The sequence below is a fragment of the Agelaius tricolor genome, unplaced genomic scaffold, assembly GCF_023055355.1.
Source record: "Agelaius tricolor isolate 1412-34295 unplaced genomic scaffold, bAgeTri1.0.p SCAF_1, whole genome shotgun sequence".
Classification (NCBI taxonomy): domain Eukaryota; kingdom Metazoa; phylum Chordata; class Aves; order Passeriformes; family Icteridae; genus Agelaius; species Agelaius tricolor.
The window spans coordinates 49791467-49813337 of record NW_027269261.1 but is presented as its reverse complement, the minus strand read 5'-3'; the positions used below and the strand labels follow the sequence as shown (position 1 = coordinate 49813337).

At 36.4% G+C, this 21871-nt stretch overlaps 1 protein-coding gene across 4 annotated transcripts in view; it reads left to right on the top strand.

Moving 5' to 3' along the window:
* The window catches only part of UTRN (utrophin), a 339422-nt gene that overhangs the window by 134255 nt on the left and 183296 nt on the right, over positions 1 to 21871 (top strand). For all 4 annotated transcript variants that reach the window (XM_071433386.1, XM_071433396.1, XM_071433405.1 and 1 more), the window contains 10 exons: positions 3021 to 3171; positions 4494 to 4669; positions 5543 to 5678; positions 6677 to 6826; positions 7971 to 8055; positions 9558 to 9763; positions 10905 to 11022; positions 14187 to 14392; positions 15878 to 16032; positions 21261 to 21450. In XM_071433386.1, the coding sequence (XP_071289487.1) occupies positions 3021 to 3171; positions 4494 to 4669; positions 5543 to 5678; positions 6677 to 6826; positions 7971 to 8055; positions 9558 to 9763; positions 10905 to 11022; positions 14187 to 14392; positions 15878 to 16032; positions 21261 to 21450 (1573 nt within the window). The remainder of the gene's footprint in view (positions 1 to 3020; positions 3172 to 4493; positions 4670 to 5542; positions 5679 to 6676; positions 6827 to 7970; positions 8056 to 9557; positions 9764 to 10904; positions 11023 to 14186; positions 14393 to 15877; positions 16033 to 21260; positions 21451 to 21871) is intronic.

Below are 21871 nucleotides of genomic sequence, written 5' to 3'. Positions count from 1 at the left end.
GCAAAAAACCCTTTAATGACTGAAAATTATTTAATAAAATTTAAAATTAAATGCAAAGGCTTATACTGTAGTTCATTTGCTTTTACAGTATTTCCTTTTTAATGATGATGTAAGGTAATGGATGATGCAGAAGTTTTGTAGGGCATGAGGTATGCCAAACTATGTTTACTTGCTTTGTAGCACCAGAAATCTGATATCAAACACATGTGGTAGTGTATTTTGAAGAGATGTTTTTAGGAAGAATGTGTTATTACATAAGCAGATGTTTCCAACTCTTTCTCAGAGCACTGATAATTGTGTGGGGATATAAAAATCAGATTGTGGTATCATCCAAATAGAGACTTCCAGAAATTCTGGACCCCTGGATAAGTGAAGGATCAAGATTTCTAATAACTCAGCAGGCAATGTTGTTTTACTGTGGGTTCTTAAATCAGTAAACAGTGATGCCAGCTCTGTAGAGTTTTGTGCTCTTGCTGGGTGCTCGTGGTCACCTGCTGAATTTGGTGCTGAATCTGGTGCCTGTCCATAGTTATATGCCGGTAGCTATTTTTTTGTCCTCATAGATGCTTTATGTGCTAAGATTCAGTTGTCCCTTTTTTCCCACTTGAAACTTACTTGGAAAGCTTTAACTAATGTTTACATTTTGTAAGTGTGTGTACAGTTGAATCTACTCAAATTTACTTTGATTAAGTAGCCAGGGTTAGCCAGAAACCTCGTCTTCATTTTCATACAAAAAGGGACTACTGGGCTACTAATTTAAATAAATGGTATGTAGCTTCTTGAATATATAAAATGCTGCAATTTTAATAGAAGCATGCTCTTTGATCACTGAAGACATTATTAATTGCAATATTAAAATGGCATTAGTATTTTTAAACCCTTTCTGCTACAAAGAATTCTTAGTCAAATTTAATCTTGCTTTTCCCAATGTTGCACTAAGTATAAGCTGGATAACTATCTCCTTAATCATATTTGGCTTTTTTCTATGTCTGGAGTGGTGGAAATTTTGACAAAATTAGAAGAAGCAGCATCTGGAGCCTCCGGCAAAAGATTGATTTAGTTTTCAGAGGTAGTAAAGATTTTGTGATTGAATGCCAGCTAAGTAGTTAAACCTTTGGTAAATGCTCTGATGAAGCCAAGCACAAGTTTAATTCAACTTTACTTATCAAAGCTTCTAAGTAGTCAACTAAATCCTGCTGACTACATTTGCATTTGAACGTGTGTAGAGTAAAAATGGGTTTTTTGTATGTATATATAGACTTAATGTTTGTAACTGTGCTGGTTTGCTAGGTCTGCTCATTTTGCTGTGGGTTTTCTCCCAGTGCTAAGTGTTGATGACTTGGGAATAAGATGAGGTTTGGAAACAATGGATTCCTGCAGAGGAGGCAAATGATAGCCAAGTTTTGGTGCAACAGTCACAGGAATTTGGTACTTTTAGCTTTCAGATGAGGCAGTCTGTAGGGAAACAGCAGCACATGCATGTGACTCAAAACTGGAGTGAAACTTTGCTCATTGCTCAAAATACTGATGGAGCTGTAGTCTCAAAACAGAAATGGTGCAAGTTCAAACTTTGTACCTCAGTGTTTTCTGAAGTTTTAAATTTTGTATTCTGAAAACGTCATGTGGCCAAAACTCCCTGAAAAACTGTAATTTTTAAGGAAGCATATAAAACTTTCTTTTAATCTATTTTAAGTGCTTAGAATGTATCTTTTAAAATGTGAGATGAGTTACTGTCATGAGACAATATCCTTGGACTGAAACATACGTGAGAAATAAAGGGACATTGAAATTTGTGGTCAGTGTACAGGTTGGTCCAGGGTATTAAATCAAGGTATGTGCTGAAACTGAAATGGTAGAACTAGGAGATAAGGTTAGAAAAATTAAAGTGGAGATTTTTAAGACTTCTTTAAATCTTAGATTTTTATGACTTCTTTTAAGACTTTTTAATTGGCTAATAATAACAAATAAGCCCTGTATATGTCAAGAAATACAGATCTTATGTAAAATGAGATTTAATTTTGATGAAATTAATTAATCTCAGTTAAAAAAAAAGTTGCAATGGTAGCTCTTTAAAGTTTGGTTTTAGATATCTTTATTATGCTGATCATTTCGGATTGTTTCTATGTATGTGCAATAACCCTGGAGTCTTTACTGTTGCAATTATTTGCAATTGTTTGCAGTAAAGGGCTGCAAATGACATAGTTCCTCAGTCAAAATAGAGGGTCCTCTGATTAACAGTAGTCTTGGCCTCTTAGGTCTTTAAAGATGACCATTTTTATTAGTTTGGAATAGTTAATAATCAATAAATAGAAAACAAGCCACTCCATTCCTTTCTGACATGTTTTTCTCATGCTCTTACTTTGTTAGCTTGTTAGCATAACAAAACTCTCGTTTTATCAAAAAAAAATTTCTGACTGTGGTTATTCTGTCTGTTCCATGCAAGAACATGTTGCCCGTCAAATTAAGCAACACATTATTTTGAGGCTGCAAAGATGATGACAATGAAGTACCTGGTAAATTATTGTGTGATTAAATACTATAAGACCTACTTATGTGTGCTCACTAGTAATATTATATCATCAAATATATAATCAAAATCACCTTCACTTAATAAATTCTGGGCACCAGCACCCCATTTTCTCCTTATGAAGGAGAAAAAAAAATCTGAGCAATTAATCATATTTCATATTACACACTGATAGCTGAATTGTTTCATGATAAAGAAGGAAAGGGTTCTGCAGACCAGTTTGATGTAGCTAATCAATCTTTATTTTTTGAGTGATAGAACAAGTTTGCTGAGGACTGCCCTTTCTTCCTTCACCTGGAAGTTAATGACAGTCTGCGCTGTTGGCTTTCACCAGCTGCTACTGTGCCAGGAAGCCTTCAGTACTAGGACTTGGTTACCCAGGCTGTGTGTTAGTCTTTCTGTTCTGCAAGGCAAATTTCTACTCACTGGGGTGGGATTCCTAGCCTTCTAGCTGAAATTTTGGGTCATTTTTCACTGCTCTGTTTTCCCACAGTTGCTTTGACAGAGCAATTGAGGCGTGGAGGCAGTTCCACTGCGATCTCAACGATCTCTCCCACTGGATCGCGGAGGCTGAAGCGCTACTGGCCGACGCGCGCGGGCCGGATGGCAGCCTGGAGCTGCAGGCAGCCGGGCTGCATCAGCAGGTACGTGGGACTGGGGCAGAAAATGAGCAAGCTGGAAGCAGTCTAGATTTTCATCTAAAATTGTAGTTTTGTAGATAGACATATGGATTTGCAGAGAGGCTGTGCAATTACACTTCAAAAAGCAGTAACTCTTAACATTTCTATTTTGGCTGCAGTTTAAAATTTATTCTTGGGGAAGAACTCAACTCCTACTTATAGTATGGGGTTATATGATCACTCTTAGTGTGGATTGATTTGAGATAATTTGATAATTCAAATGTTGGCATGATTTTCAGTTTATAAGTTTTGTTACAGCTTCAAAAATATCTTAATCAGATAAAAGATCCAGTATAATATTTCACTTACCTTTGACTCATAATTTAAAAAAATGGACCCCAATAAAGGTCATTTATAACTTAGCAAATTATTTATTTAAACAAATGTCTTTTGGAGATACTGCCTTGTACAAAAAATCTAGAAAAAAAGAAGATTCCAATTACAGGGGTCTTATGTGTGATTTTTTTCAGATTTTGCTTCTGGAATTTAGTATCCTGATATTTTTTTATTTTGCTTCCTTTAAAATAAGAAGAAGAAAGCATAACTTTAAGGATCAGATTTTTTTTTTTTCTTTTGGGAATATTAGGTGTCCAAGTGTCAGATGTGTGTTGTGAAGGAAAAGTAAGTTCTGTCTAAGACACATCTTCTGTTTTATCCTTGTTGCTGCTTGAAGTTTTCTCTTTTTTGAAGAGAAGTAAAATCGTATTCCTAATCTAGTTGCAACAAAATTTTTGCTAACGGTGTAGGACTTTTATAGTCATTAGGGATGTTCGAAGATTTAATCCTGACATCTTCTGACTTTCTTTAGCTTCATGGATTTTCCATGGTTTCTGGGACCATGGCAGCAATGCCATAATTATCCTAGCTAAAATACACTGAAGGTAAAGAAATATTTGGGGTATAGATTATGAAAAGACCTAGTTAAAAGTCAAGCCATCTGTTAAAACCACTAGGAAGTGCTGTACATAAAAAGAAAAGGAATCAAATGAATCAAAGTTGAGTGTTGATTTTAGAACTGGTGTCCTAAGTGAATTCTTGTGATTCTTTGTAATATTCATAGCCTATTCTCTGTCACTATCTTCTTATGACACCTAGAAAATTGAATTGCATTCAATAAAAAAACATTAATAACTTTGTCAACAGCATCCATTTCTAAATAAGATGGTTTTAAGTGCCTCTTTTAGTAAAATAATATGCACCCAGGATTCATCCTGCATATCATGAGCCAGATCAAAGTCGCTTCAGGTCAGTAATAAAATTCTGTGTGGCTTTTATGTTTCTGACAGGAACTTGAAGAGGGAGTCACCAGCCATCAGACCAGTATTGCAGCATTGAACAGGACCGGGGAGGGGATCATACAGAAACTGTCTGCTACAGATGGGAGCTTCCTGCAGGAGAAACTGGCAGGATTGAATAGACGCTGGAAAGCAATCACAACAGAGATCATGGACAGACAACTAAGGTAATAAGTTAATCAAAAATTTGGATGTCTGAACAGATGCAATAAGGAGAATTTCATTGAGCAGACACTGGGAGAGAGAGTGCATTCTATTGCATGCTGTCATTAATCTGAATTTTCCTAATGTTTGGAGCTCTGTTTTGAACTGTCTTCTAGAACAAATTTCTCATAAATACACCTACAATTGACTGCTTAGTAAGTCTTTGTTTAGAACAACTCACAAAATGGCAACCACAAAGCTACTTTTTATACAGTTTTCCTTTGTTTTAAAAATAATATCCTTATAACACCAGACTCTTTTAGGAATAATTTCTCAGGTACTTTCTCTGGCTGAAGCTGAACTTGTAAGTACCTTACACTAAGTTTTATCACTGACAGAGGTACACTAATTGAACCAATATAGTTCTTAGATTTCCACAATATTGTAAAGTAAGAACTTTATGTAATTACGTGTTTTTAACATCTCCTGTTACATTTAGGAATAAAATAGGATCTTGCTTAATTATTTACTTTGAGAAATTTCATTAAAGTTTTATGTGATTTAGTGGAAGTGTTATATATGTCCCTAAAACCTCCAGGGGAAAAATTCGGTGACCTTAGAATGATTAGGCCTGAAGGTATTGTCATTACTATCACTTACGTTGAATGTTTTCTGTAGTCTTTTAAAAGTCTATTTTATGACTTTGGAACTAAAATTTGTCTGGTTTTAAGGCAGTAGTATTTATTTGTAAATATCTTGTATTTTAATGATGGTGGTAGACTCTTTTGATGATAATATGAATCCTTTAAAATTCTGCAAGTGCTGAAAAAAAGTTGACCATGACATCAGAAGTAATTTAGGACTGATGTGCTTGACTTCTTGTTTCACTTTTTAAGGCTAAAAGGAGAGAACCAGCAGCTGATAGAGTACAGAAAGAAGCTTGATGAGCTGCGTTGTTGGTTGGAAAATGTAGAAAATGCTCTGGATACAAGATTTACATTCAACCATGAAGAAAACTTGCAAGAATTACAGGCAAGACTGATTAGTGTTTAAATATGTATACATCTGTACATCTTGTGTAAAGCATCAGGACATGGCTTTTGAGGAGGGGAGTTTTCACATTGTGAACAGCCAAAGAAATCTGTTGTGTGAGACAATTTTGTGAGATTTCTTACACAGGCAAGATGCACCTTGAAGGGAAGTTGGGTTGAGTTGGTAACTGGTATGTAGCCAGAAGATGGTGTCTGTGTATGAGACAGTGAGAAATAGATATACTGCTGATAAAATTTAGTAAGTAGAATTTCACTGGAGTTGATGTGTATTTGTCAACTTTTTAATTGCTAAAACCTCTAGAGAAAAAAACTGGTAACCTTAAATGGTAAATAACATCATTGTCCCATTTACTGGGCAGTTGTAATAATCTTTTATATGTGTAAGATTTTATCTAACCTGTTTTTTAAACTGTAAGGGTTTTGGCCATTTTAAGTAAGTTGTGTGCATATGTATGTATTTTTCCTGTTTTGTGTCTCACTTTGACAACAAAACATCTTTGGTTTATAGAATGTGTGAAAGAAAAAGTTTCTGAAATCCTAAAAGAATGAGAAGAGCAGTCAGTCCAGCTAACCTGCTTGCTTGTTTCTTAAAAATCACTAATTTTAAAAAAGGCAACAAAAAAACCCAATGAAACACCAACCAACGTCTTTTAGACCAAATCTAAGATGGAAGTTCTGAATAAGTGTTTATAAATGATGTAAAATAGTTGCAGTTGTGTTTGCCTAAATAAATTCCTTCATGTCAGTTGAATATTTCCTGCTTGTCATCAAAGTGTAATTTTTCTTGTCATCTACCTTAATATAAATGCTGGAAGTGATAAAGGTAATAAATGTTTCAATAATTTCTAGATCAAGCACAGAAACCAAAATAGAAACTTCTCTGTGTATGTTCAGGGAAATGCCTAATATTGGATCCTCCTCCTTTAATTAAGCATGTATGCATTTTATTCCAGTCTATAACTCTTCTGTCCATTTTAGGTCTTAAGTGAAGAGATGGAAGTTCTGGGTGACAAACTGGAATGGCTGAACAGAACTGAATCTGAAGTACTGTTGGATAAAAATATTGATCTTCAGGAAAAAAACAAACTTTCTGATTGCCTGCGGTCCCTCAATGTGAGGTGGAATAAGGTGTGCATTTCTTCAGCATTGGGTACCTGAGGTTGAAAACAGAATGCTATACTTGGAATGGTTGTTTTCCTGTTCAAGCATCTGTGACATGTGGCATATACATAAAATGATTAGGGAACCATAGAGGCATGATCAGGAAATGAACCCCAAACCACTTACTCATGAAAATACTGATGGACATTTTTCCATCAGATTGAGTTAATTTGGTTAGCTTAGGTTTTTCTGTTTCCTTTTTTCTTGTATTGGCTTTTTTCTTTTTTTTGAAAGAAGGATCACAAGTATCAGCTAGATCAAAAATATTTTGTTTATTTGAGTCAAACAGTAAGTGTTAACTTGAAATTAAGAGTTAGAGTAAATCTTTGCCATGTAGGAAAGTTGAATGCTTGGAGCAGTTAAGAGGAAAAGAAATGAAGCTGTGGTAGAACTTAGAAAATCTTACCAAGTGTGTCTGGGACTCTTCTTAAACATTACTGTAAATTAGAAACTCATGTGTTCAATCTCATTTGCAAGGCTGGTTGGAGTAAAGCAAGATTTTTTTCAAGCAAAGCCTGGAGATCCAAATGAAAAAATTAAATTATTTTAGATTATTTTATGGATGACAGATGTAAGGAATTATTGAGGAAAGGGGCTTTTGATAGTTCAGAAAAAGAAAAATGTGTTTTAACCAACTCAGCCATGAAAATAAGGATTCCTCCACTGCTTTGAGCACTACATTCTCATCAATGATTTTAAAAAACTTAGAAAGCATATAGGCACATTTGTTTTCACTACAGTGGAGTTGTAACACTTTTTCTTTTGTCAGTTCCCTATTTCTTTACTTTGTGTGACTGACAACAAATCATGCTTTGCATCATCTTTTCTTCAAAGTATATTCAAATAATGAGTTATAGTTTTGGTGCTTAGACTGTAAAAACCATGTAAGCAGCCTGTCTACAACAATTTATTTCTTTTCAATATTTAGGTGTTACTCTAGGATGTATTGAAAAAACACTTTAGCACCTCTTGAAGTTTTTATTGTTTTTTAGAGGATACCTTCCAAAAATAATTAAAATATATCTGAGGCATGGTGTAGAATATTTTGTCTTTCAATAATTGCCATTAATATAGTGTGTTACTATTTTTATTTCTCTTTGCTGGGCTGTAGGTGTTCAGAGAAGTGCCTGACAAAGTGAGAGAATTGGAGGCATTTGTTGGGCAGTCCTGTTTTGTTACAAAAACAAAGCCTCCTGGTGAGTGATTGTTCTTTCTGTTCTGCTTAATTGTCTTGAGTGTAATCCTGTTTGCAGTCAAAAGTAATTAAAAAAGAAAAAAAAAACTATGAACTTAGACAAATAAGGAATTTTGAAGCATTGTGCTGAGCTTGAGGCTGCCTTCTCATTGCTGGGGGGAGAGGGAATATTTGGGTAGGGAAGAAGTCACTCTACTCTTCAGGACTGGGGGAGTCTTTTGGAGGTTCTCTAAGAGTTTTGAAATGGAGAAATTTTTATAAAGCTTAGGCCTCCTAATCAGTGACAGACCGTTTTCTGTGTTTTGTTTCCTGTGGATTTGTGGTCATTCCTTTTACTAATTAAGATCCGCTAGAAGCTTTCCATACAGCTAATTATTTGTAAGGTATCTCTTGCATGTGGATTTTTTGAAGTCATATAAATGAAGGCCATTCTGCTTCTTTTGGCTTGGTTAGGGGGGCAGATGGGTTTCCCTTATCTGCTAGATACTTACCTTTCTGAATGTTTTAGGGAAAGCTGTCTAAATATGTGTTCTTTTATCAGATGCTGACACTGGTCATTTTTTCAAGCTATTGGAGGCAATTCAGCAAATACAGATTGTAAATAAAATGCCCAGGTCTCTCTTTCAGAAATTTAGGCAAAGATGACAGCCCTTGCCTGAAAAAATTTGCAACTCAAACCTCAGTGAATTATCTCTATTTTTTTTTTTAATTTCAGAATCAGTAAACAAAATTTGAGGCAAACCAACTTCTTTTTAATCCTTTTAAAACCTTGAATTCAGCTTGTTCTCCTTTCATACAATGTGCTTGTTAAACAAAACTCCCATATTTCATTGTTTGAGGGAAGTGTGAAATATTCATGCTCCAACTTGATGTAGCTTAGTGTTTCTTGGAACTAGAATGCAACTTCTGGAGTGAATCTTACTATTCATTCAGCTCATTTCTCACTGCTTTCTTGTGTCAGGTTAAAAAGAGAGAAAGATGTGACTGAACTAGTGGGCATCTGTCCCTTCCTCAGACACTTATGTAATGCCAAGTCCATGAAGCATCTGGTCCAGAAACTTCACTTGCACTTAAGTGAATTCTGAGCCAAGAGTGGAGAAAACCTTTTTGCTACATAAGACAAAACTGAGGAAGACAGTTTTAGATGTTTATCTTAAACAAAAATATTGGGTTTTATGCTTAATAAATGTCAATGGGTGTTTAGCTTCTTTCCATTAGGTTTAATGTAATTTTGTCTTTGCAAGTTTTGTTGTTGTTTATTTTGAATTTAGACTGAATCATTTGGGTGAGTCTTTTTGGCATGCAGTAAGCAAATAACTGCCTTAAAGGTGCATAGGTCTCATTACCTAATTTCTAGTTGCTAAAATACAATTTTTGCTGTGGTTTCTCTGTAGATGCTGTTGCACATTTATAGGAATTACAAAATGCCCCTTGTGATTCTGAGAACTGCTCCTGTGGCCATGACTACTTTTTCTTTAACAGAACCCCCACACTCTGTTTCAGATATCCAAAAGGTGGTGCTAGCATCTTCTTCATTGGAAATTCCTGTTCAGACTCAGCAGGCTTTGGAACTTTCTGCACCTGCTGATCTGGACAAAACTAGAACTGAGCTGGCTGACTGGCTGGTACTGATTGACCAGATGCTCAAGTCAAACATAGTCACTGTGGGAAATACTGAAGAGATCAATCGGACTATTACACGAATGAAAGTATGTGCTTTTGTGAAGGCTAGTAGAAAATTGTTTCACATTTTAATAGTTCTTACATTCACTAAAGAAACTGAAAGCAATAACATGCTTAAGGGGAAAAAATCCCTGACTGCAACTAAATGCATAACATGAAAGTTACACTTTAAATGCTCCTATTATACTCCTTTCTCCTTCAGAGCCATTTTCTGTTTATTCTTGTGTCTCTATGTGAGCTAAGCTCATAGTTGTTGTTTTGTTTAAAACAAAGAAATTGGAGAACACCTCCTGACATCTTTTGGGGTTTGTAATAGTTGACTTACATGGAAGAATTCAGAGCAGCTTCATGTCTGCTTAGTGGGTGATCTTTGATTCACTCTTTACTGGTTTCTAATGAGTTTTGTTTGCTGTAGTTACACTAAACTGATTTCCAGAGACATGCTAAGAGGATTAAAAGTTGTAACATAAATGCTTATGATGTAAATGTTTATTTCTGTTGATAGCTCATGCCATGTTGAACCATGACTAAGGGCAGTATAAGTGAGATGTATGTGGCTGTTAAGGTTAATTTTATTTGACTTAATGTCAATTAACTAAGTGTAGAGTAAGAGCTGTAGGCTAAACAAGTGCTAAAGTGTTTCTGTGAGTATCTCACATAGTCTGGAATTTGGAATAATAATGTGATGTAGCTTTGGAAACACTTTCTTTTAACTGCATAATACTTGTAATATTCTGGTACATACAGAGAACAAAGGTTTATAGAGCAATATTATATAGTCTGATTGTTCCTTCCAGTTGTTGTTCTTCACTTTCTCCCTGCACCCACTGTTGCTTCTGATATATATAAATGGTGCCAGCTTGGTTAGGAGAAAAATAAGTTATGGAAACTTATTTTCATATAAGTCTATGAAAAATAGATATTGGAAAACATTGTGCAACAGCTGTGGTAATGATGTGGTTTGTATAGGTTAACCTTCACCTCTGGATTTTCAGTAACTGCAATTTACAATATATTAGCTTTTTAAAGCAGTGCTATAATTCTGTGACAGTTCAAGGGTCACCATAATGATGGGACCAGCTGTATAGTTGTGGGGGCATGTATATTTTTTTACCTAAATAATACAGATGAATTTAACTATTTTCTACATTTTGGACTTAAAAACAGATAACCAATGCAGATATGGACCATCGGCACCCTCAGCTTGATTCTGTTTTTACATTGGCTCAGAATTTGAAAAATAAAACTTCCAGTTCAGACATTAGGACAGAGATCACAGAAAAAAGTAAGTTTATCCATCCTGTGTTTGCAAATACATTGTTTTCATGGCACCAAAAAAATCTTCATATCTTTTTCTAAAATTGATTGAGCATAGCTGAAGTTGCCTTCCTTGAAAAAGAAAAGAAAACTTGGCAATTATGTGGCTTTCATTTCACTTAAACAGTCTAATGAAAATTCCTGGAACAAGAATTGCCTTTTGTTTTTTTGCTTGGCTGTTTTTTCAAGTATGAAGGTCAATAGTTTTGCTGGGATTTTGAAATATTTTATGAAGCATTTGGGTTGCTTCACAGCTGCAGACCCAGGGATGAGGATTTTATTTATTGAGAAATGGAGCTAATAATGTTTCTTTTTTTGTTGAACTCTGAGACACTGGACAATTGAAAACATGAATGTGTTGACTTTAGGACAATGACTTTGTGTGTGTACTTTGAAAATTGTTCACTGAGACTAGAGATTTTAATTAACTGAACTGTACTTGAAAATTTAATTTCCAATTAAAAGGTCTCCACTCCCTTTGAAAATTTATTTTACTGGTACCTTAGAAATGTACAATTGTCTCAATTTGAAACTAATGGACAGTCTGTTTTTTGAAGTCTTAATCTTTGCTGGTTGCTAAGATTAGAAAATTCATGCAGCAGGGAATACCATAGTTAGAAGTAAAAATGGAAAGATTTTTTTTAATGTTCTCCTCTGTAATGTATTTTTCCTTTACTCCATCTGCATTAGTTTCTTTGGTGTCCATAAGACTTGATGGAGATGATGTGGTCAGATGGGAAGCCCAGAGATGGGTGGTTTTTCTGGGGGTCTGATGAGATGACATCTTCTGTCTGAGGTTCACAGACTATAGACTGGTAGGGGCAGTAAGATTCAAAGAAGAAACTTAGTTTTGCAGTCACTCAGAACTAAGGGTGAGGTGGAAACTCAGGGCAGGACAATAACCATGGGAGTCAGTCAACAAGGGGACATGGGGTCAGTCACAAAATGTTCTGGATTCTTCAGAAAAGCTGAACAAGAAGTAAAGAACTGTGTTGGAAGTTTGAGTTCCCCTATAGTTGTGTGTATCCAGGGTGGGAAAAGAGAAGTTGTATGTGGTGCCATGGATTAGGCTTCCAGTAGATACTTTAGATGTGTGTGAAGATTTTCTGCCTGTCATGAAACATGAAAATTAAAGGTTTTGTTACCACTGATATTTGTTAAGAAAAGTTTGCTCTTTGAAGAAAAGTGAAGCTCTGGGCTGCTTAAGCACCCTCTTTGTTTAAACACTGAGTATGTATAGACACTGAATATATATCAGAATGTACCAATGTCCTACAACCTTCTGGGAGTCTGCTGTGTGTCATCAGATGAAGCATAATTGCTCAAATTGATAGGAGCAGAGAAATAACAAAGCTTCCTTCTCTGGAACTTTGCTCCCAATTTTTTGGGACACTTGGAATTGAAACTTTATTGACACTTAGAATTGAAAAAAGTCTCATCAGAAATTCTTTCTAGTTTTTTTGTCTGTGACATCAGGCTGGTGCCCATACTTTTTCAATTATGTTTTTCAGAACAACTTTTTCTAGGAACTTACCTCTTAAACCCACCAAGTTCTGAGGCTACCAGGAATGTCACTATTTTTCTGTTCTGTTTTGCAAGAGGTAGAAAAAAGGGTAGATATGTCATCAGTGTAGAGAGTAAGGTTAATCTGTCCATTAATAAGACAAATATATAAATAATATTCATTCTATAATAGCAATACTACTATGTAAAAATCAAATATCTGTGCTTGAAAATTAATCCACAAGCTGCCTGTGGGTTGAAATGGATGAATCTATATTGCACAAATTATTAGATTTGTCTACCAGTCCGGTGTAGTGATATTTACTCTGACAGGTGGACTTTGCTGCCCCAGTCTTTGAGGGCTTTGTGGAACTAAACAGAATATTGTTGAATGTATTAAAGTTAAGAGATTTTTTCAAGCAGATGAAGCACAATGGCTTTGTATAATTGCAAAAGGTTAAAAAAATGTATACCACTTAAATGGTTTCAATTTAAGTGCAACTGTTAGCATTTTTCTTCATGGAAAATTGAAGTGACTTGAGCGTCAAGATTGTTAATTTTTTAATAAAATTGTGTACTTACTGTTAAAATAAATACATTGGTCTTAGTCTTACATACTGTGTACCTGTTTCTGATCAGAGTAGTGAGATGCTCAAGAAATCCATCTTAGTCTTTTTTGGTTCTGCTTTTTCCCATTAACTTTTTTACAACATTCTTTTTTATCACATTCTTTAGTGATATAATTTGTTCCCTGTAACTGTCACAACAGGTAGTAGAAAAACCTGTTTCCACTGCTATAGACTTTCAAGTAATACACTTGTTTTAATGGTCTTTAAGTATCTAGGAAAAAGTATGATGCCATGCATTTCTCTCCAAAGACAGATTCACCGCTTTTTGTGATGCACTATTTTTGTTCTAGGCTCTTATGTTGTGTTTTTCACTCCTTGTTTATTAGAGGTTAAGTGTGTTTATACATTATTTATTGAGAGAGAAATGGAATTCCTTCCACCTGAAGAGAGTAGGGTGTAACCAATAACTTCTCTTCTGCTGTGTAATCTACTAAATTCTGTAGAAACCTGTGGTGGAGTTAAATTGCCAAAGTAGTTTGTTACTACCTTGTAGAATGTTTTTACATTTGCCAAAATTGCAATACAGGTGCCTTGAGACAGTGGTCACAAATGCTCAGTTTGCTTTGTACAAGCTGTCAAAACAGTATTTATTTACTTGTTTGTACTGGTTTAAGTTATAGATGCACAAAGATGACTTATTGGTACTATTATCCTAAAATCACCCTAAAATTGTGCTCCTTGGAGCCCTGCTGCTGGCATATCTCTGTAAAGTTTCCTATATGTGTGTACTTTGAAAGTGAATAATGACTTTGAAATGTATCAGAAATAATAGTTGTTACTTGTACGATGTCCTACTCAAACAAGAGGAAGCCAAACAACTGGTTTTTTCATTTGCTTCTGTGACTATGTCAACTAGACGGGGAACTAAAATACTGAATATTGAGACTATTGTATTTGAGAATTTGTTATATTATTGCTTTTTGCCCTGAAAAGTGGGAGGTAGTTATGGCTACTTTTTCACTTGCCTCATACTTTTCATGTTGTGTGTTGTCCTCTGCAGTGGAGAAGCTGAAGAGCCAGTGGGACAGCACCCAGCACAGCGTGGAGGTGCGGCAGCAGCAGCTGAAGCACATGCTGGCAGACAGCCTGCAGTGGCACGAGCAGAGGCAGGAGATGGAGCACCTCATGGAGCAGTGCGAGATCCGCCTGCGAGTGCTCCTGCAGGCCCCAAAAGAGATGCTTGCCAAACAGATTGCAGAGAGCAAAGTAAGACCACTTATGCTTACTTTTTTCCCATACCAGGTTCCTGAGTCCGTGTAATGCTACTACAGTCAATTGATGAGTGGATTTGCAATTTAGTTGTTGTACTATTTTCTGGTTTTTTTTGGACATGATATTTTAATTGTCTATGTTTTTCAATATATCAGACTACCCAAGAATCCCATTTTGGGAAGTAAACAGGTGGCATGTGTGCCTTTTAAAGCTTAGTTGAAATTAGTATAATTTAGCATCAAAGAAATGATATTATGCAAAAAGCTTGAACCCCAGACCAATTAAAATGTAATGATACTGCTACAGAATTGACTGCATAGAAATATTTAACAGTAGCTTAGTAAGTCAAGGAATGGACTAAGATATTTAAAATTCTCCTGAGTTTCACATCTGGTGGGTGCCAGGCATATCCAATGCTTTTTTTAAATTATTTTTTTATTTCATGCAATCTTTGATGCTTTTTATATCATATCAAGCATGCTGTGATAAATCTGTAAGTCTAGTGTCCTTTGTCCTGGTGGCTGTCAGAAAAAGGGTGGGCTGTAGGTGGCACAGTATGAGAACTAAAGACACAAAGCAGTGAGTAGAGGCTCTTGCCATTGCAGTATTTAGAACAGGGATATACTAGAGTTTAAAATATATATGTGCATATATATACATATATATATATATATATGCACATATGTATTCATGAAGGGGCAATGTAGGGATGCAGCTGAGTAGTGAAAGAGGCATGGAGTATGATTGTGAGAATTGCTTACCAATCCATAGCTGTTTAAGTAGACAGTAAAGCTGTGTGCTTTGCACAGCTATCTGACTAGTGTCTATCTCTGCATAAGCAGGAAATAGAAATGGACTATTAGGTCTACTTTGTTTTCTTAAGTGAAAGCAGGTCCATGCCCAAACAGAGGCCATAATGTGCAACTGGATATATATATATATGCAAATACTCTTTTTCATTTTGAAATGAGTTTAAGTTCTCTGAAGTCAAGGCACGTTGTAAATATCTTGCCACAATAAAGAAACCTTTCTAATGTATTTCCTTAATTTTAAACAAACAAAAAACCAAAACCAAAAACCCCAAAGAATGAAATCAAATTCTCATACTGCACATTTAATTTATGCTGCTTTTAAATGCTGCTTTTATTGCTATTATAATAATTCAAACTTATTCCTGCTACTCAAAATACAGAAGTATTTTTATTTCTGTTGCCAGTAGACTATAAAAGAGGATTTCTCTAGCCTTTGGCAGTTCTGGCAAATGCAGCTTTTTCTCACCTATTTATGCTTTGATTAGTTCATTATCAGGACATTTAATATCTGTAGATTTTCTCTGTAAGGTTTTACCCCTAGATGAAAAATGTGCACATTTTTCTTTTTAGAAAAGAGGAAAAAATGAGAGGTTTATAATGTGTGATAAAATGCATAATATGAGAAATAGTCTCATTTTAATCTGTCTCATTTGGCACTGCTTTTTAGCTGTTGGTACAGGATTTGCATAGAGGTGACATCACAGTAGCAGCATTCAATGATCTTTCTAATAAACTACTTCGAGAGTATCGTGATGATGACTCAAGGAAGGTGAAGGAAACTACTGACCAAATGAACACTTGCTGGGTTAATCTCAACCAAAGGTAACTACAAGGTTTCACTCTATATGTAGCAGCTTGTGCCTTAAACTTGCATTCTCTGTATACATGTGTATTGTAGTCTCTTCTCTGTGTGCTTTAGTGCAGCATTTAGTGCTGCTGGAGATAATTAGTCAATTGCAGTCAAGCTCTTTTCATGATTGAAATTCCCACAGTTCTCAATGGAAAGCTTCTGTATGACTTCCCATTTATGTGCTATATTTTTAAGCAGAAAAAGAAGAAACTTCTCGTGTTTGGTTTCAGGTTTTCCTGTGGCTATTATTCTCTGTCTTTCAAAGTTCCTCTCTTATTCTTTATTGCTGGTATGATTTATGTATTTGTGATTTGTTATTGTCCTTCCTTTTTGTAAGGCTGTAAGTGTTCAGCTTCATCTTCCCATGCATGAATTGCTTATGGCCTTTCATCTAATGGAAACTTCCCCAGAATGGGGCTGTGCTTTGGGTTCTCAAGTGCAATCCTTCCAGTACTCTCATCTGGAAAATACTTGTGCTATAGGAATTGAGACTTAATTGAAACTTCTTTTTATTAATCCTCTATTTAAGATGTATCTGAAGATATGTCTCAATGAAAATGTGATATTTTCCTATGCATAATTTTTTTTTCCTGCAGGATAATCTAATTTCTGCAGAAATTCTTTTGCGTGTTTGGTATTGATAGACGATTAAGATTTAGAATAGTGTCTGACTCTGAAATCTAAAAGTCTATATGCATTGTGGTTAGATGGAGAGAAGGAAAAATTGATCCTCTTTATGTGGAAGTGGGGAAGATGACAACTAAAGTCTGTATGTATACATGTGCATGTGAAAGAAGCAGCTGCTTTTGGAATGGGATATCAGTTAAAGGAATGATAAGCCTACTTATTAAAGCTTAAGGAGATGTTATCTCTTGAGGAGTGAGAGGAGGAGAGCATCACAGAACTTGTGAAATTAGAGAATGGTTTGAACTGGAAGGGGCCTTAAAGATAATCCAGTTCCAACCCCCCTGCCATGGGTAGACCACAATCCACTAGATCAGATTGCTCAAAGCCCCATTCAGTCTGGCCTTGGACACTGCCAGGGATGGGGCATTCACAGCTTCTCCTGTTCCAGTGCTTCACCACCCTCACAGTGAAGAATTTTTTCCTAATAGCTAAACTAAATGTGCCCTCTTTCAGTTTAGAGCCATTATTCTTGTCCTGTCCTTATATACCTTTGCAAAAAGTCCCTCTCCATGTTTCATGTAGGCCCCCTTCAGGCTCTGCAAGGCCTGAAGGTCCCTGAAGGCTGTAAGGTCCCCTGGGAGCCTTTGCTTCTCCAGGCTCCAACTCTCTCAACCTTTCCTCATAGGAGAGGTTCTCCAGCTCTCAGAATGTTTTAGTTTTTCCTCTGGATCTACTTCAACATGTCCACATCCTTCTTATGTTGGGGTCCCAGAGCTGGATGCAGCACTCCAGGTGGGATCTCACCAGAGTGTGGTAGAGGTGCAGAATCCCCTCCCTTGCCCTGCTGCCCACCCTGCTCTGGATGCAGCCCAGAACATGACTGGCTTTCTGGGCTGCAGGCACACATTACTGGGTCATGTCCAGCCTCCTACCCACCAGCACCCCCAAGGCCTCCTCAGCAGGACTATTCTCAGTAAGCAGGTAATGAAGGAAGCAGAGTAGAATGTCATCCTATCCTTCCTTGGAGGAAAATTGTTCTTCTGTCATTTTGTGCTTTGGATGTGGCAGCTTGTTTCCCGGTTAATTAGAGGATGAGGGAAAACAGCTCCTTGTTGGATTAGCATTGACAGTAGACTAAAACTCTGCATTAGTCTCATTCACATTCAGACTTTGCAGTGCTATGGCTAGAGCTGGCATAAAACTGCCCACTATTCAGAGAAGGTGACCAGAAAGAAGAGCTCCTGCCTGGAAGCCTCTAATTAGTTTTGAATCTGCTTAAAGTCTAAAATAATAAGCTACTGCATTTTGTTGTGTATAACTGAAGCTCCTTAATTATCACTGGGGCTACTGTTTGAAGTCTGCAGCCTAAGGAAGGTGAATATCTGCTTTGTTTATTAACTAGTGGCAGAATGTAAGGGACAACTCTGAGAGCCAGCGGGTAGCCAATGTGGAGCTGCTCAGTGTAACCCCATCTGAGCAGCACAGTAGAATTAAAAGGGGAGAATGTGCAGTGAAAGCACTGTTTCAACAGGATGAAGGTTTTTATACTTGCTTTAAATGCAATAAATAGAAATACCAGTGATGAGGCTTACTTTTTGTGACAGATGTTCAGACATGTAAGGCTTATACATAGAGTGGACATATAGCCCTATGGCTTCTATAAGAATAAATCTGTATTTATAGCATAATGCTTTAAAATACCAGTTTGTTCCCCCCACTCACACTTGAAGGACCCTGTGGAAAGGGTCCTTCATAGGATCATCATAATCCTGGAAGGATTATGGTTCTGGTCACCATAAGAACGCCACCAGGAAAACTGTAGCCAGGGCATGTAAAGTGAAGAAGCTTATTTTAAACTGATGGCATTAAGAGATTGAAGGTCCCCAGTTTGACATTGTGTAAATTGGATACTTTGCCCAGTGGCTATTTATGTTCTACTTTTATACTTTAGGGTGAAACCATAGTCATTCTAGGTGTTTGTGCTGCCTTGGTAATGGGTTATAGTTGCTTTCTGTACTGTCTCAGATGTTAGTTTCTGAATTTCTTTTGATCACACACATGTATGCATTGCAGATTTTTAGTATAAATCTGGAAAAATAATTGGGTGGAACAGAAACCTGAAACAGAGCCATGAAAACTTAAATAATAGAGTAACAATTTTTTCTTGGGTGCATGTTTGCCAATAGAATCTATGTAGACTTTCTCCACTATCACTGTATAGGTTAGCTACATTTGAAAATAATTCTCCAGCTTCTCCTCACATTTAGTTCTTGCAGCCTGGAAGATATACAGATCCTCTGTCTTTTGAGGCTGCTCTAATTGTGTCAGAATTATTTGAAAATCTGAGTTATGTTTTTATAGCATGGGTTAGTTTTTAAGCTGCAGTACAGAATTCTCCTGTAAAAAAATTTTCTATTTTGTATTTTATGTTTGAGGTCTTTACTAGCAGGGGAGGAAAATATTTCCATCTGCTCTTTTAAAGTGTTGCTCACTACTGCTTGCTATACATGTCATCTTTAAAAACACCTATGTAATCTTAGGACATTAGTTGTAAATTTGTATGTATGTAGCAGCAGGATTGTTTTTCAGCTTTAATTTAGTATGGCAGCAGTGGATCAGTAATAGGATTTCATTCTTTCCTTAAAGCTCGACCAAGCAGAAGGCTCGAGAAATTAAAACTTTAGGATGAAGACAATATTCTTCAATGAATGTTGTTAACTTCAAAGTTCAAGTTGTCTCAATTCCTATCTAATACATCACTACTTAGAGATCTGGGTCACTTAGTGTTTCATCCTTTGGGGCTGTTCTTTTCCTTTGAAGGTCACCTTTATTACCAGTCTGTTCTTCCTGCTGTCACTCCTGTTCTTCCACCTTTGGCCTTAACCCCCTGCTAGGAAAGAAAATCCCTGCAGAGGGAGAGGATTTTGAAGTTAGAGCTCATAACTGCTTTTACTTTACATTTTTCTCACAGTTCCTTGGTGTCCTCTAATTTTTTAGCTGGTGCCTATTATCTTTCCTGGACAATATCTATCAAACTACTTGTTATCCCTATCATGCTATGTATTTTTTCTCAAGACTGGGTGAAGCATTCCAGCTGCAAGTGAGAAACAAGAATGAAAACTTCTTGCTCTCCTAGTCATTTGCTAGTCACCAAAACTTGGGCAAGCACAAAGTCAGGAGCAATTCTTAGCGTCTTATTTTGGCTAAAGCAATTAGCAAGTGGTGTAAGACCAAAGCTTCTAAAATAGGGGTTGCAACACTATCTTGGAGCAAATTGTTTCTAAAAAGTTTAGTTGGTTATGCTAAAACTTAGAAATGTGAGCCTGGTGGAATTGGGGTTGCATGAGATTTCCTCACAGTCCTTGAAAGAGGACAGCTTTTACTTGTAGCTGTCTCATCTGATGTGCTAGTAAACCAGGCTACTTGCTTTGAAATGTCATCCTGAATGGTACTGAACACCCACTGCTTCTTTTCTAAAAGGAATATTTTAACTACTTTTGAAATTCACAATTCGAAACATAGTTATTCCTTCATACTGCTGAGCAGCACAGCATGAAAAGGAGGAAAGAAAGCTGAAGTAGATGGGAGGATGCAGAAGACACAAATTTGGACCTGTCTGGAGAAACATGGAAATACCAAATGCTGAGTGTTTTGGCCTTGTCTATCTTGAAATTAAGTATCACTTTACTCCTAAAATATTATAATACAGCTAGTGCTTGATGTGAAAATAAAATTTAACTACTTACTCAGCAGAAGCATTCTAGCTGTTAGCTCTGTTAGAGATTTCTTTACAGTGTTCTGGTGTGGGATAGTTTCATTTCAATCACTAGAAGACAGAACTGTTATGCAGAACTATAAGGTGATTTTTTTCCTAGGAAATTATTTGAAGTTGCTGATAAAATGTTCATATTATATTGTTATTACATGAAAAAAATCCCCTTACAGACACAAACTTTAGTGTTTGTATCAGTTAGAAGTCTTTTGGATTATTGAAAATTATTTGGACCATATTCTACCAGTCTTTTTTTAAGTCAGTTGAGCATGTTTTTGATGGCAGTCTATTATTCTATTTGTTTGAGTGATTGTGTCAAAAGTCTTCTAGCAGAAAGAACCAGGTATCTGAGTTTTCATCCCTTAGCACTTTAACTCTTAAGAATTTATGGCAGTGTTTCTGCTCACTGTAAAAGAGGAACAAAAATACCCCAAGCACTCAGTGCTTCTACTCCATATGTTTTTTGTTGATGTGGAAAAGCCCATTTATCACACATGGCAATAACACTTCTACCCTTTGGACTAGCATAAGTTGATGATGGTAACACTCTAAAAAGAAAACCTAGTAACTGAGTTTTTACTGCATGCCTTTTAGAAAAGGGTCTGTCAAATGTATAACCAGTTCAGGACATCTGTGGGTGACTATAGATGCACTAAAAACAGTGATATAAAGTATGATAAAACAAGCTGTATCTCTGTTCTTACTAGAGATGCATTTCAGATTTCCTTTTAGCAGTTTCATTATGATGTATATAATGTTGTATCTTATGGGGGAATATTCTGACACTTGTCTTGTTTTCAGAGCTGTTGATAGGCAGAATTTCTTGGAGACAGAGATGAAGACAGTACAGGCCTCACAGAAGGATCTGGAGAGCTTCCTCAAGTGGATTCAAGAGGCAGAGACAACGGTAAATGTTCTGGCAGATGCATCCGAGCGTGAGAACACTGCTCAGGACAGTGTCTACATAAGGGAGCTCAGAAAGCAAATGCAGGTGAGAAACTAAATAATATTGCTGATATTCAGGTTTTCTCTCAATGGCGAATGTTATAAAGAAAAGCTATCTACTTGCTTGGAGAAAGCTGCAGCGTATTGAAAGGTGTTTCCTAAAACACAGTGTTTTAGAAGTCAGGTGTATGAAAGAAGCAGATTTGTCTTCCTAAGGTTTGAAGCACATATTTTTGTGTATGTCTTTGGCACTGAGGGCTCTTAAATGTCCTTGGAGGGTGACTGTATTCAGGAAGTGTACGCTTCATTAAACCAAGTCATGTTGTGTGATTGTTTCAACCAAACAATTTAATCTACTTCCCTCCAAGTAAAGCCCTCCTGGGCTGCACTCTCTCCTATTTCTGTCTGCCACCTTCCTCCTGCTTTTTTAGCAATCCAAGAAGTTGTTGTGCTTGGGTTACCTTTTC